Source organism: Cyprinus carpio, chromosome B6, assembly GCF_018340385.1.
Source record: "Cyprinus carpio isolate SPL01 chromosome B6, ASM1834038v1, whole genome shotgun sequence".
NCBI classification, from domain to species: domain Eukaryota; kingdom Metazoa; phylum Chordata; class Actinopteri; order Cypriniformes; family Cyprinidae; genus Cyprinus; species Cyprinus carpio.
The window spans coordinates 18,222,999-18,237,556 of NC_056602.1; the positions used below are offsets into that span (position 1 = coordinate 18,222,999).

Consider the following 14,558-nt stretch of genomic DNA (forward strand, 5'->3'; position numbering starts at 1 on the left):
TTAAGGCCCCATATAAGCTGAACTTTGTACAAATAATTTCCAAATATGTAAGCAATATATTCTTGGTGTGTTCACTTTTTACAAGTTGAATGGTTATACTTAGAATTGTATTTATGCAATTTTGGAGATTATATATATATTAATATAATATATATATATATATATGTATAATATATTTTTTATTATTATTATTTCCTGTTCGATAAGCAGACAGCACAGCAGGCAAATTACGTGGAAAATTGAAGCAGCCACAAAGGAAATTGTGTGACTATTGAAATCAATGCAAATTTAGTGTGGCTGATCCCTTGCGTAAATGATTCTCCTGTGTGTGCCGATGTTGTAGGGGTAATTGCATCATCATGCAAAAAGTCAGAGTAGTTTTTGTAGAATGAGATGTAGTGTCTCTGAATTTTCGAGTGAAAGTCAAAAACTCTATCCTGATTTCTGTGTAATTGTCATATATATCTTTTATCATTATTATTCATTATGATCTGTATTTTTGTATACTATCAGTGGGGTAGAAGGTCATACTTTGCTTGTTTGCCTACATCATTACAAAGGATTTTTAGAGGAACTGGACTGACTCATGATCTCATTTTTATTTAGTATTAACTGTACCAACAGAACAAATGATCATCCTCAGTCAGTCTCCTACTCAAATAATTTTCAGTGGGTTAGAGATAGTTGCAAATGCATAATTTATAACACATTCTCCACAAACACTTTCCTATCTCTCCCTAAACTAATTTTTCATGTATAAGAACAGCTTGTGTGACATGAAGCGTTTCAGTGCAAAACAATTATTGCTTCTCTATGCAAATGAACTTGATCTCTGGTTATAAAATTACTTTCTAATGTAGAAGGGGATACAGCAACATTTTTATTTCATGAATTGCGTTACATTACAAACTCAGAAGAAAATGATTATGTTTATGTAACTTTCAATTTCAAAATCAAATAACCAACAATTTAATCATCCACTTCACCTCGTTAACGTGATACAACTGTAATCCTACAATAAATAATATCTATATTATTATCTACAATTAAAGTAACTAATCCTGTAGCATATAGAAAAGATGCATATACATAATAATAAACTAGTAAGATGAGACTTTCAGGTGGCTTTTTTGTCCAGGTAGCAATAGAGGTACATAGACACCCCCATCGCTGCCACCTAGGAAACAAAACACATTGTCATTTATAGGTGGTGGCAAATAATTTGTCTGTGTCATATGATTGAAATGTCTAATAGGCATAAGTAAATTTAAATGCACTTGGAAGCAATGATGATAATGACAACCATTGCTAAAGGTTGTGCTGGACATGCAAAGTGGTATTTTTCTGTATACCAAACTAGCCTTAACCAATCATGATAAAGGCTACAATCAAATCCTGAGAGTTGCTCAACTGTCTGCATAAACCCAGTACACTTCTTCCAGTACATTTGTTGTTGGAACAGCATGATGGATGTCTTGTGTTTACCTCAATGGCAGTGACTCCAGCAGCTATTCCTCCCACAATGGTGACGTTCCTCTGGATGATCTTAACAATTTGTTTATAACAGCCCTGGGAAGAGAAACCAATATCAGATAAAAGGGCCCAAATTATATAACCACATCTCTGTAATACTCAAGGGTCTAGGAGTGATGTGAAAAGTGGTGGGGGTCATATTTATATCTTATCAGCATGGCTCATGAATATTAATTAGGTGACGTATCATTCGCCTAGTAAGGCTGAATAAAAATGGTAAGTGGACAATAATCGTAGTTGGTTATGTTGCCTTCAGCCAATCAGAGTCGCCAAGACATTATTTTCATGAATTTGGAACACATACTAGCATACTCTTACTATGTCTACCATATATTTCTATAACAGTAGTGGAAAGAGTAGTATGCTAGTACATGGTTCCAAATTTAGCACTTATGCACCCCTAAAGTGGTGTCTGAAATATTGTAATTGCAATTTCCAAGCACAGAATTTATAGTCACATTCACGAGCAGGAAACTAGAATTCTAGCCAGTTTGAAACAATGTGGAAAGACCAAACTGATCTTACAAGAAAACATTATTTTATGAGGTGACGATCTTGTATGAATTCGTATGATGTGAAAAAAGTAAGCATGAAGGACCATCCCTAACCCCACCCCTAAAGATAAATGTAAATGACATAACCGAGTTTGGCAATATTGCAAAATTCTTCATTTTAAATTTCATTTGCATGGTACATATTTCAGTCCTTTTCATCATTTCAAATTTTTGATCACTGATTTTTTTACTTCTGTTTTATTTCTCTGACTTGAATGCATAACTTGGAGGCACAATATTCCCAGGTGCATTTGAATGCAGCATCAATCATATGCCATTTATGGCTCATGTGATTGCCTCCAAAATAATTGTGCCCAGAAGTTGTGCTACTATCAGAATTATCATAAATATGAGTCGGCGACTTCATACTGGGAACCAGAGATCATTTTGATCCCAAGAGATGGGAAGACCCATAACCATTCAGTAGGAAATTGTAGGTTATTATTAATTTCACAAAATACAGGTAAATTTTTAGCTATTTTTATTTATTTATTTATTTACACAGAGAAAGCATATGTTACCAAGTAGCAAGTCACAATTAAATGTGACATTTCACAAACCAGCTGAAACTTAGAATATAATGATTATTTGCCAAAAACCTGCTAGCTACTACATCTACAGTAGCAACTTTAAACATGTCCAAACTTTTGCCAGCTTTTGCAGTGGAATTATTTGATAGAACTGTGAATGTTCTGTATGTTTCTCACCACCACATTACTGAAACCTGCATTGTCGTCGTCACAGGGGAAGAGCTCAAGACCTGCACAACAGGTAGGGGGGTAAAGGGCCCCATTCCGCTTATAGTAGAGGGATTCAGAGAAGTCTGTGTAGTTACTGAAGCCACAGCACTGCAGCTATTACCCAATGAAAAGCAAGAACAGTCAATTGCATACAGTATTTTCACAAATATTGCATATGTTCCCATGATATGCAGTATGTATGAGTATTGATCTGTAAAGCTCTTGAAGGGTTTTCATTAGCCTGTCAAACTCTTGGCAGTCTGTTTAGTAAGTTCATTTTCACATTTACTGTCAACCACCCTATACTGGATTTAAAGGCACTTTTGGCAAGGAAATTTGGCATGATGGATTAATTTAGTTTGACCTGTACTGAAAAGCCTGAGGCACAGATCAATACTCATGTATGCATGTATTCAGTTGGTCGTGGGTTACTGTTGTCATGGTTGAGTTCCACAAGTCTGTGACGATTTTATCATTCCCATACTTCTCCTTCAGTCCAGGTGTGGCCCACGTTTTTAGAATGATCTCAGTCTTTAAAAATCATAGACAAAGATAAACAAGGACACATGAATTTCAGAAGGGAATGGAAACCAACAGATAAAAATCTTCCACAAACATACACTTTTTAAAGCAAACTGCTTTCACCATTGTGTCTCCACAAGGCCACTAGCAATGACATGTATCATGGCTAAATGAAACAAAGACTAGGTAGTAAAATCATTTCTCTGCAATGCAGTTCTTACTAGTCATAATCGTAAAGTTTCCTCATTTATTGATACTCATTATCAAATGTTTGAATTAATTTGTAATTTAATTTGAAAAATATATTCTAAATGTATGAATGTTAGGGCTGTCAAAGTTGCATTTACATTATTTTATTATATTTTTTGTTAACACTTTACAATAAGGCTCTATTTGTTAGCATGAGTAACTAAATTAGCTACAATTAAAAATCATTCTAAAGAATGTATTAATCTTTGTTGATGTACTAATACATTATTAAAATCAAAAGATGTATTTTATTTATTATTTAATAGACTTAAGCTAACATGAACAATGAATAGTTGTATTTTTATAAACTACATAAACAAAGATGAATAAATACTGTATAAATGTATTGCTCAATGTCATTTAATGTTAAAGTATTAATCACTTTTTAACTAATGGGACCGAATTTTAAAGTGTTACCATTTTTTAATTAATTAATTTGTTCATTTATTTTACACCATTAATACTTTTAAAAAAAAAAAAAATATTGCATCATTCCTGTTAGATAAATCAGTAAACAATATAGAAGGCTGCCTTTCATCTTTACCAGTAATTTATTTGTGAATCAAACTCTGATACTTTTAACAAAACTAAAGTCATTTTTATGTCTTTTGTATTTTCAAACTAAATAATTGTCGAAGCTCAAAAAGTGAAATATCATGGATATATAGTCCACAATGCAGTTCAGTGGTCAGCAAGTCACACGTGTGCTATATTACTGAGCACATTTGCACAAAATTCTGTTTGCATGTCCTGTGCACTTTGATGCACGCTGATGAACACTGCTACATAATTACACACACAGTATGCCTATTTTAGAACTGAATGCATGATATATGGAAAAATAGTTTATGTGAACGCACTATGGCCGCATATGCTTTGTAAATTCAAATCTCCTTTGTGTTGCATGCTTGCATTTTTCATATCTTTCTCTCTCTTTTCTTACTTTCTTCCTTACTATTTGGAATTTGATTAATAAACCCAGATGAGTTTTAGGCACACAAGGACTGTTGCTAAGTGTCACATGTGTGTGTGTTTTTGCTGGGAAAGGTGGGGTCAGCAAGAGTGGTCTTCAGCACAGCATGCCTGTGGGGATGTGCAGACAAAACACAATTAAAAGTGCTCCCCCTCCCACCTATGAAGCAGTGGAAGCTACACAGATCAGTAGAGTTATTACACCCAAGCTAATCCAGCAATGTCTGGAGGAATTCCCTCACAATCTAGACAGGACAAAGCACTGTACGGCAAGGGAGCGATTGCTAATTGCTGATCTGAGACCAGTGTGTATGACACAGAATGCCATTTTCAAACATCAGCTGAAAGTAATCCAACATAAGAATGTAAATTCTATGTGCTTGTACTTATCATAATAACTATCTTTAATTTAAAGAGTGAAAATGTTATTGCCAAACGACACCACATCAACACAATGGAATTGAAATGTTCTTGAAATGGGAGTGATTACATTTTGGATCACACAGCAAACAGCTGTGACCAACTGAACATTAAAAACACAATCTCCACAACGATTTGGCTTATTCTGTAACAATTTTACATATTAATGTAAACATGTTATGATATTCAAATTCATATTGTGTGATTGTTATGACTTTGTGAAGCCTATTTCTTATCAAAACTACAACAGGGCAGCTGCTCATAGACTTGCACATGAATTATTAAAACACCAATTTCTTCTGTCAGGATAATAAATAAATGAATGGATAAAAGTGTGATGTGACAAACAGCACATTAGCTGGGTATTTGCATGCTTAATGTTCCTCTGAACAATTTAGTCGATCTATAATTCACAGGAATGTCCTGCACTTTTCCTTTCTGGTGACTCCTTGTAAGCATTAACCGCTCTGGTTTGTTGATGAAGTACTGCGTTTCATCCAGATAGCTATATAAATGATGTTTCATGAACAAACTGATTCTACGCTTGCATAAATACCTAGAAGACAATTTTAAATCTCAATGGAGTAGAACCACAATTACCAAACATCACAAATAGACAGCAGTGTGGTTCAAAAGAATGAGCTTCTATTTCGGCTTTATACTTTTTTCATTACAAATGATAGCATAACAATGAGTGAAACAGAACTACACTTATAATTTCTCAGTTTTTTGTATGGTATAGCTAATTGTGTAAAACCTGATAATCGTGTTATCCAGCAAAATCTTCTAAAGAGCTTCTTGTGATACAATGGAAGCAAGAATATCTGACCTTGAACTGACATGGTTAATGTCAATTTACTTAACTATACAGGGATATTAAATATTAAGAAATGAATAAATATTGTTTAAATGATGCATGGTTATTTTTTATTTAATATTACTTACATTTTTAAATTAACTTTTTAAAGTAATTTCTTATATATATATATATATATATATATATATATATATATATATATATATATATATATATATATATATATATAGATATAGATATAGATATATATAAATATATTCTTACTTTTCTAATATAGGATTATCTACTCATATGCATTAAATGAGATTGCTGTCTGTTAAATGGAATTAAATTTTTTAATTTGCCCTAAAAGGCCTTTGTGTTTTTAATTAAATGGCATTATTCTCTTAACATACCCTCCATAACTCATTGAAAGTTGTTGTAATTATTATACATTTCGCTAAATGGGTGAAGCTCTGTATGTAAATCGCCTGTTTTGCATATAAAATGCCTAAACGTCAATATTGTAGTGCGATAAATTGCTCAAAGTGAAAGTGCTGGCATAGCGCCTGAGGCAATCTGGGAGTTATTAAGAGGCTGAATGTGCTGGAGCCATTTCAAACCCCCTAATTTAATGATGGCCAGCGTATGATGGGAATTTACATGCAGCTAAAATGAAAAGAGAGACAAAGAGTGTGTGGGGGGATGGGGAGGATTGGCAGAGAGGTCAGTGGTTTAGAGCGAGACTCACGTATGAGGAATAGACCAGGGCTACTATTGCGGCTGCTGTCTCAGCAATGCAAATGACCAGGATGATGGAGAAGAACTGATAGCACAGAGAAAGACAAAGAGAGTGAACATATTAACAACACTTAAACGTACAAACATTATTATTCATATTTCACTTGATATTTGGTAAGAAGATGAATGAGATTTACCATTATAAGAAGGCATTTGCTCTCTTTCTGAGCTCCACAGCACCCCAGCAGTCCAAGCAGAGTCATAACTGCTCCAATAGTGATGCTGAAGATTCCTACATTGACATGATTCTCGAAATCATCAGTAAAGGGTGGCAAAACTTTCATAAAGGAATCTCCGTCCACTGTCACCCATATCCCTGCAGCCGCCAAACACATGCCCGCCAGCTGTCAAAAACATTTTCCACTTTTTACTTTCTCAAATACACCATTGCATTTTAATAGTGATATGCTAATGCCTATACAAATAGGGTAATGTATACAGTCACCCTGTCATCAGATCTGTAACCAGTGAGCAATAAGGTGAGCAAGTCTCCCTCCCCAATAATCAGACATGGCCAAATTTCCCCCCAATAAATGATATCCTTGTTGCCTCTCTGCTGCAATCCATTACACAGCACTGTCTATGTTGTAACATGATAAAAAAGTATCTGCCTCAATAGAATAACTGCACAAAATAAAGCAGCAAGCCCCAAAAAGCCATGGGTTACAGCAACTTTACATGCATTGTTAGGCACATGCTGAATGCTTGTGACCATAGCTGGCAAGGTTTCATAAATTAAACACATTATATACAACTATTGTATCATTTAATGATAACAAATTATCCTTCCGCGAAGCAATGTAGTTCCTCAGTAATGTTAAGAAGGTTGCCAAACAAAACATTAACTCAGTGGGACATTAATAGCCTACTGATGTAATGAGGTCAGACTATTTTATGACAAAATAAATAAAAACCGAACAAGCCTTTCTTTTTTTTCTCCTTTTTTTTGCATAGTAGCCAAATTGTGTACATATTTAAAAATATAAAAATTGTTTCAAATTATTACAATAAGTTATAGTTTTAGCTATACTTTATACTTTTACTATTTTTCTTTCTTTTCCTTTTTCATTATTTCTTTAATGTGCAGTGTAATGTGACAGCTCACAAAGACGTCTCTTTTAACCAAGCTGCTTTCTGATGGTCCATGCAGCAAATCATGTGACTAAATGAGAAATCTCAAATTCCTGATCGCGCAAATTAAGCATAGTATGAAAATGACTATTATGTTTTTCTCAAAAATTCAACAAACAACGGTAGATGTGACTACAATTTTATGTTTCAGTGTCAGCCCACAAACGCACAAAGATGGTATTTGATGCATTCGAATGAAACTAAATCTTGAGAAGTGGGACAAAACAGGGTGCAAAATTACTCAGACTCATAAAACTTAATTTATGTATCTTAAATGTACTAAGCTACTGAGCTATGCTTTGATACAACCTCCCAACTTTTCTCTTTTTTTAACAAAATGTGCTTTTTACCTTGGACTGTATACAGGGGCAGCGTTTCCGTATGGTATGGTTTTGTGAAACGCCGCCACTGACTGTGTAATATAAATTCAACTTTATCTTTAACAGCATTCAAGATGTTTTTAACATTTCAAAACACATTCTCATGTTAGCAGACATATTACACTTTCACATGTGACAATTCCAAATATAAAATATCATAATGAAATATCAAAATATTCAACTGACGGAGGTGACAAGAACTGACAGAGTTTACACATCTGACGGTGGTGACGAAAACCTGAATTTATAGTCATTTTTACTATCAAATATATTGAATCAGTCAATTAATCTATTAAAACAAACACATCAAACACTGAGTATGTTGTTTGTAAAGCTTTTATTCAAGAGTCACATTTAAGTATTCTGATATATCACTGGAACACAAAATCTTATGGAGGTGACATCTGATGGTGTTGACAAATTTGGCATTTCTTTCACAAAACAAATGGAGTTCATGTAGTAAGGAGCATGTTTCAGGAGAATAAAATGATCTAAATTCTTCAAATAATTTCCTCAGAAATTGGAAGATGGTGTTGACATATCATGGTTGTGACACAGGAAATATTAACATTAGGATTTAAAATATTCTAAAACTATAAAACTTAGCAGATCCTGTCTGACACTGATGTACTCTGTACTCATCATTAAAAACATTTTATCCATTTTACAGCATATGAATGATTGAACCCTTCTTTGTGGACACACTGTTTTAGATGTAGTGAGAAGACAGTAAGTGTCATATTGCTGTAGTCTTCAAAATCCTCTCAATAAATGAATTAAGAACATGTCTAGGAGAAATGTTTGTATATCAACTGTATCAAGGTCAGTAATGTGACCAGCTACTGTAAGTTATAGTTTTTTGTACCTCCCAAAACAAACTGTAGTCTGATACTGTGTGACATAGTTCTAAACACAGATTACCACTCATATTTTAGTTCATGAAACATCATCATACCTCATGCTCAAGTTACTTTGCTGTAAGCTCCAGTTCATATAAAAGCATTATGACCACAGGCGTGTATCAGTTGTAGTCATGTGTATTTGGCTCCATTATCTTAGGCATTTTCCCATGACCTTTTATTCTCACCATTACGCTGTACGATAAGAGGCCCTGCATGGATTTCCCATTATTGCCAGAGTGTACCTGAGTTATGTGTGTTCTTCCATAGAGGTAGGTCATTCAACAATGGCAATGGCTCAATAGAAAACTAAAGGGTGCCCTTAATGGCCACAAGCCTGCAGGATTAGGTGCTCGACTGCTCATTTATGTCAGTTTCAGGACTCTTCGCTGACAATAGGTCTGACACATAACCATGGCATGGGTTTCCTGGGGTAGTGATGGACACACAATGTTGTATTCATTATGTGTCTTCTGATGTATCAAGATCCAAGTGCAACACCATGGTTGGCTTATTTAAATGTGGGATGTAGAAGAGGTTTATTCAAAGGGTCTGTCTATTTTATGCCATGTCTCCAAGCAGAATGATGTGCATCCAGTCAGATTTCAAAAGGTCTAAGCCACAGAACACATTTGGTGGTGGTTTGGGTTAATGAATGGGTTGGTGTCAGCATGTTAATTCACAGTTGGTGCCATAACCATTTCTGAAACCTGATGTTCTGTCAGACACAATCACGCCTGTCAGGGCGACTCACATCCAGCTCAGCTGGCTGACAGCTGAACATGAAACGCTCAATACTCCTTCCCATCAAAGTTAATTTTTTCCATGTGAGAATAATTTTCATTTTATCATTTCCCGTTTGTGCTCATGGAGCTTCGGGAATTGTCTGAATGTTTTAGCAGTTTAACTGTCAGCTTTTGATAATGGACACGTCTCTGAGCAAATAGAATGTGATGGGCATTTTACCTTCAACTTCTTTTCTTCAAAAATTCCTCCCTTCCTGTCATAATTATTACTGCTTTTTAAGCAAATAATGCTTTGATGAAATGCCACCATGCATGGCATTATGTTGGAAATGGCGTGCCAAAGAAAGATGCTTCTATAGAGATGACATGGAAATCAGATTATGTGTAAGGGTAAACTAAGGCTCATTAATTTGGAAATCCCAAATTATTTGGATTTCCATGGTATTTACACAGGGAATTATGGAGACTGCTGTGCAGCAGGATCGAAATAGAAAAAAAAAGAAAATTGTCTTGCTAAATGTAAGCAGAGATGTGTAAAATATAATGAACACATAAATGTGCAGCCTCAATTTACAATTCACAAAGATGGGAGTATTTCAGCTCAATGTGATCTGTTGCTTTGTTGGACCCAAATATTCAACTCTACAATAGGAATCCAATCCAGTTGCATTAAAAACTATTTGGGTAATATTTAGGGAGGTATTTGCACTTGGTTCGTTTATGTATTGTAATTGATATCATAGCCAAATGTAAATGTATTTACAGCTTAAAAAAAACATACATATACTGTTGCTAAAATTCACCATTAATACTTGAACATCTGCATTTGCCACTTTTTGACAATAAAGGCCCATTCACACCAAGAACTATAACTATAAAGATAACTATAACAATAACTATTTTATCGTCCACACTAACGCATACCACTGCAGCAGTTATATTGTCGCATCAAAATTTCACGCTCTTTAAAGTATGGTGATCCTAAGACTGGAATACACTGCATGACTTTTAAAATCTGAACACTAGGCATCGTACACTTGCTGACTTTGTAAATTATTACAGAGAAAATCTAGGGATCATACACTAAATAATTGAGGATCACACACTACTAGACTTTCAGGTCGTTCTGAACACAAGAAAGGAGGAGAAGCATGAAAAATTAAGTGAAAATGTGTTCTAAAATAGGCTCAAAATATTAAACATGTCTGATATCCTCAGCAATGATGGAATCATAGCCAGAAGCTAAAAAATTGGAGCCTGTGCCCATCATACACTACCTGATATTCTGCGAAATTCTGTCAACTCCAATCTCTAGACTGGCTCTGATTTTTAATAGCCAGTGTTGACTCGACAGACTGTAAATCAGTGCAAAATCTGTGTAAGTGTCATGCAGTGGTCTATTAACATTATAATTATCATCCTTGGTTTAAATATGCTCCATAATCAGACATATAGTTAAACAAAGCAAGTTTCTAATACTTGAAAAAGGCGTAAACGTAAAAAAATCAAATTAGTTTATCTTTTGTTGACCAACTATTGCTCTCGAATCATTATGTCAGATTTAAGACTGAATGACAGACTGATTGGTTTATGTTGAGATTTTGACAAAAAAGCACAAAAAGCACTTGGTTATAACTTTCTCATTTTTTTTCTTTTAATGAAATCTTCACAGAAAACCTTGACCTTGTATTTGGTATAACCTATGTAATGCCAGTGTTGTCCTCTGCCGACCTTGACAAGTATTAAGACTGATAAGTCAGTTGTAGATTAGATAAATAGAAACTGTTCACCAAATAGAAATGAATAGTATACTGCTCTAGCAATGCCTTGAATGAAATATTGTACACTTTTATATACGCTCTCCTTTGTTCCTGTATCTACAGCCTTAAAAATCTCCTGTCCCTCAATGCAACCCAGCATACCCATCATTTCAGGCACTTGCAGGCTTTAGCACTCAAACAAACAACGTGGCTGTGAACAATAATGAGATGAAAATTGTTGCATGTGAGCAAGTGTGACTGACTTACTCACATTCACACTTTGACTGCGATTATCAAAACTTCACCGTGAAGCAATGAAGCATTTTCTAATGGTTTCATGTTATCGGTTTGCATTAGTTCAATTTATGTGTGTACTGTGTGCGTTCGTTTTAAAGAGGAGAGGATAAATTATTTGTTGCTCATTCAGAGGCAGGTTGAATCTATTTAATTCTTTACACCCCACATAAAAGTCTCAGTCAATAAATAAAGAAATGCAATTATTCTTCTAAACACCCCTCTCCCTGCACTCAAATGTATACATTTAATGAGAGAAAAAAAAAGCTTACTTACGCAGATAAGCAAGTTGAATACAACCATCACAACTTTGACAAATGTGAAGCAGCCCATTTTTAATCTGTAATGAAGCAATAAACATAAATCAGAGCTGCATTTGATGTTTTAATTAGCATTACATACACAGTACACACACTTCCCAACACAGTACATGTTGACTTCTTTCCACTTAAATCCATTCAAATCAAATTTTGTTTTTTCTTCTGTAAAAGCAACTCACCTGGTTTGATCCAAAGTGTAGTAATAGATGAAACACAGTTGAGTGAGGAATAGACAGAGAGGGAAAAGAGAGAGAAAGTGGGAAGAGGTGTGCACAGGTGAGATGGGTGTGGTTTGGATATAAAATAGCTGGTTAGAGTGGCTTTAATGTGGTTTGTGTGTCATATGACCAGTGGTTTCAACTGTGGTTTTCATACTAATTGCATTATGGTACAAAATCTCCCTCACACATACAGGACAATTTACTTGCTTATGAACGGCAACGATTTGAAATGGACTTATGATACCAATTCAAAAATACAGTAGGTACATAATTGAATAGATTTTTATGGATTCAAAAAAAATGTTTAAAAGAGTATCCACAGAGAAGGTGGTTCAAGGAGAAGGGAGGATAGAAAATGTGGTCAATGCTGTCTTTAAGGATGACTTCAATCACTACCTAACAGGTGTTGTACATGTTCCTTACTTTTCTTTGTGTCCTTTTCTGTGTGCTTTCCTTTGTTCTTTTGTACTGAAGCAAATATTCCTGGCAGTAGAGGGCAGTATTGCAGTACAAAGGCTCTCAGCATTCATGGCTTCAATGGTTCACCATTGTGGTATCTTGGATACTTGGAGATGATTGATGGTCCCTTAGTGGAAGGAAATGTCTTTCTTTGTCCAGTTTTCTGAAGAAAAACAAAACAAAGAGAGGTTTTTGAAGATCATTTTGTGTCCTACTACTTTCTTAAACCAGAGTGCTGGAACAACCTTTTATTTTTGATAAAATAAAATAATAATAATAGTAATAATAATAAACAATATAGTACTACAGTAATGACTATCACTGTTATTATAATGTCAAATGATTATTCCTTTTTATTATTCACACATTTGCCCTGCAAACATCGTTCACAACTCTCTCTACCTCTATCCTTCTTTCCTGTACCTTCTCTCATCCTCATTTCTACCAAATCGCCTTCCGTTCTTCATGGCCAGCATTATTTGACATTCCTCACGCATCTAGAACTGGGCCCTGCAGGCAAGAAAATCACATAAAGAAAAAAAAAAATGATAGATTGCCTGGTGCCACCTTGCCAGAGTTAAACACATATCAGCAGCAGTCCTTTTCGTAATATCACTTTAATGGTCCTATTGTGAGTTATGACAATCTTGCCAATCCCATCATTAACCCACCCAGTCCTTAATCTCACCAAGATAGCACCTGTCAGGCATCATTAGGAATTAAAGCAGTTAATAACCTCCACACATACTCCTGTGTTTGGGGAGGGGGGAGAAAAAAATATTAGGTGGACACTTTTTCATCATAAGTAAGGCAAGCGATAGAAAATTCAGCTGTATCGGTGGAGCCAGTAAAACATGGACAGCTGTAATGAGGTTGGCTAGATTAAGTATTATCTGTTTCCTCCAGGGCAGCAACTCAGGTGATGCATGGTTGGTTTCTCGTCATTGCTCCGATGATCCAAAGGGGCATTCCGTCATTAAGGATCTCCTCCCAGGACAGGACCCTTGTCATAGGCTGGCCAATGATACGACCTGCGAACCTGCAAAACAAGCAGCTCTGCTCTAATGAGGAAGTATGCGACCAACACAAAAAGGCTGCACTGTAATGGCTCGGTAAGAGAATCTCAGGGCCATTTTATTTGATTAGACAAAGCTAAGATAAGGCGAGTGAAAACTCTGATTTATTATATCATTAACAGTGAAAACACTGCGGTTCCAGTCTTCCAAAACAAATCCTTTGTCAAGTTTACCATCTGGAGAAAACAAATACCCTTAAAGCCGTATGCGAATAGTCATAGGGGAAAAAACACATCAGGCATTCCTATTACTTTATTAAGACCACAAGAGAACCCACCCTGACAGCAGTCAGTATAATCACATTGTAAACACAGCCTGTAAATCCCTGCGTGAGACTTTCCTTTTCATCATAGTGAGGGATTACGAAATGCGCAGAGCAGCGAACAGAGGCAGTAGTGACTGTGCCTAAACACAGAGACTCCCCTGTGACCTCTATTGTCTCCCCTAGTATTAATTTATCACAGGAAGCCATAAGCAAATGCATATTAATTCAAGTTGGTCCATCATGCCATAGGCAACTAGGCCTATAAATCAGATTGAGGAAGAGAGCACAGTTTATGGAAAGGGAGAGAGAGACACATTGCTGTGAATTATAGTCTTTTTCCTTTGTTATATACATTGTTCATGAGACAGTACGGATAGTGTGTAAAATTATTTTGTATTATATAATAAACTGATGAATTTG

General features: G+C 35.3%; 1 protein-coding gene across 1 annotated transcript; it reads right to left on the bottom strand.

Annotated features, from left to right (window-relative positions):
• Positions 1–198: 198 nt before the first annotated feature.
• LOC109044860 (tetraspanin-1-like) lies at positions 199–13,809 on the bottom strand. Its single transcript, XM_042726016.1, has 9 exons — positions 13,221–13,809; positions 12,297–12,960; positions 12,074–12,137; positions 6,725–6,931; positions 6,538–6,612; positions 3,260–3,358; positions 2,795–2,941; positions 1,486–1,569; positions 199–1,177 (listed from the first exon to the last, which is right to left on the bottom strand). The coding sequence occupies exons 3-9, from the start codon at positions 12,128–12,130 to the stop codon at positions 1,118–1,120; spliced, it is 729 nt and encodes a 242-aa protein (XP_042581950.1). The 5' UTR covers positions 12,131–12,137; positions 12,297–12,960; positions 13,221–13,809; the 3' UTR covers positions 199–1,117.
• Between the last annotated feature and the right edge of the window lie 749 nt (positions 13,810–14,558).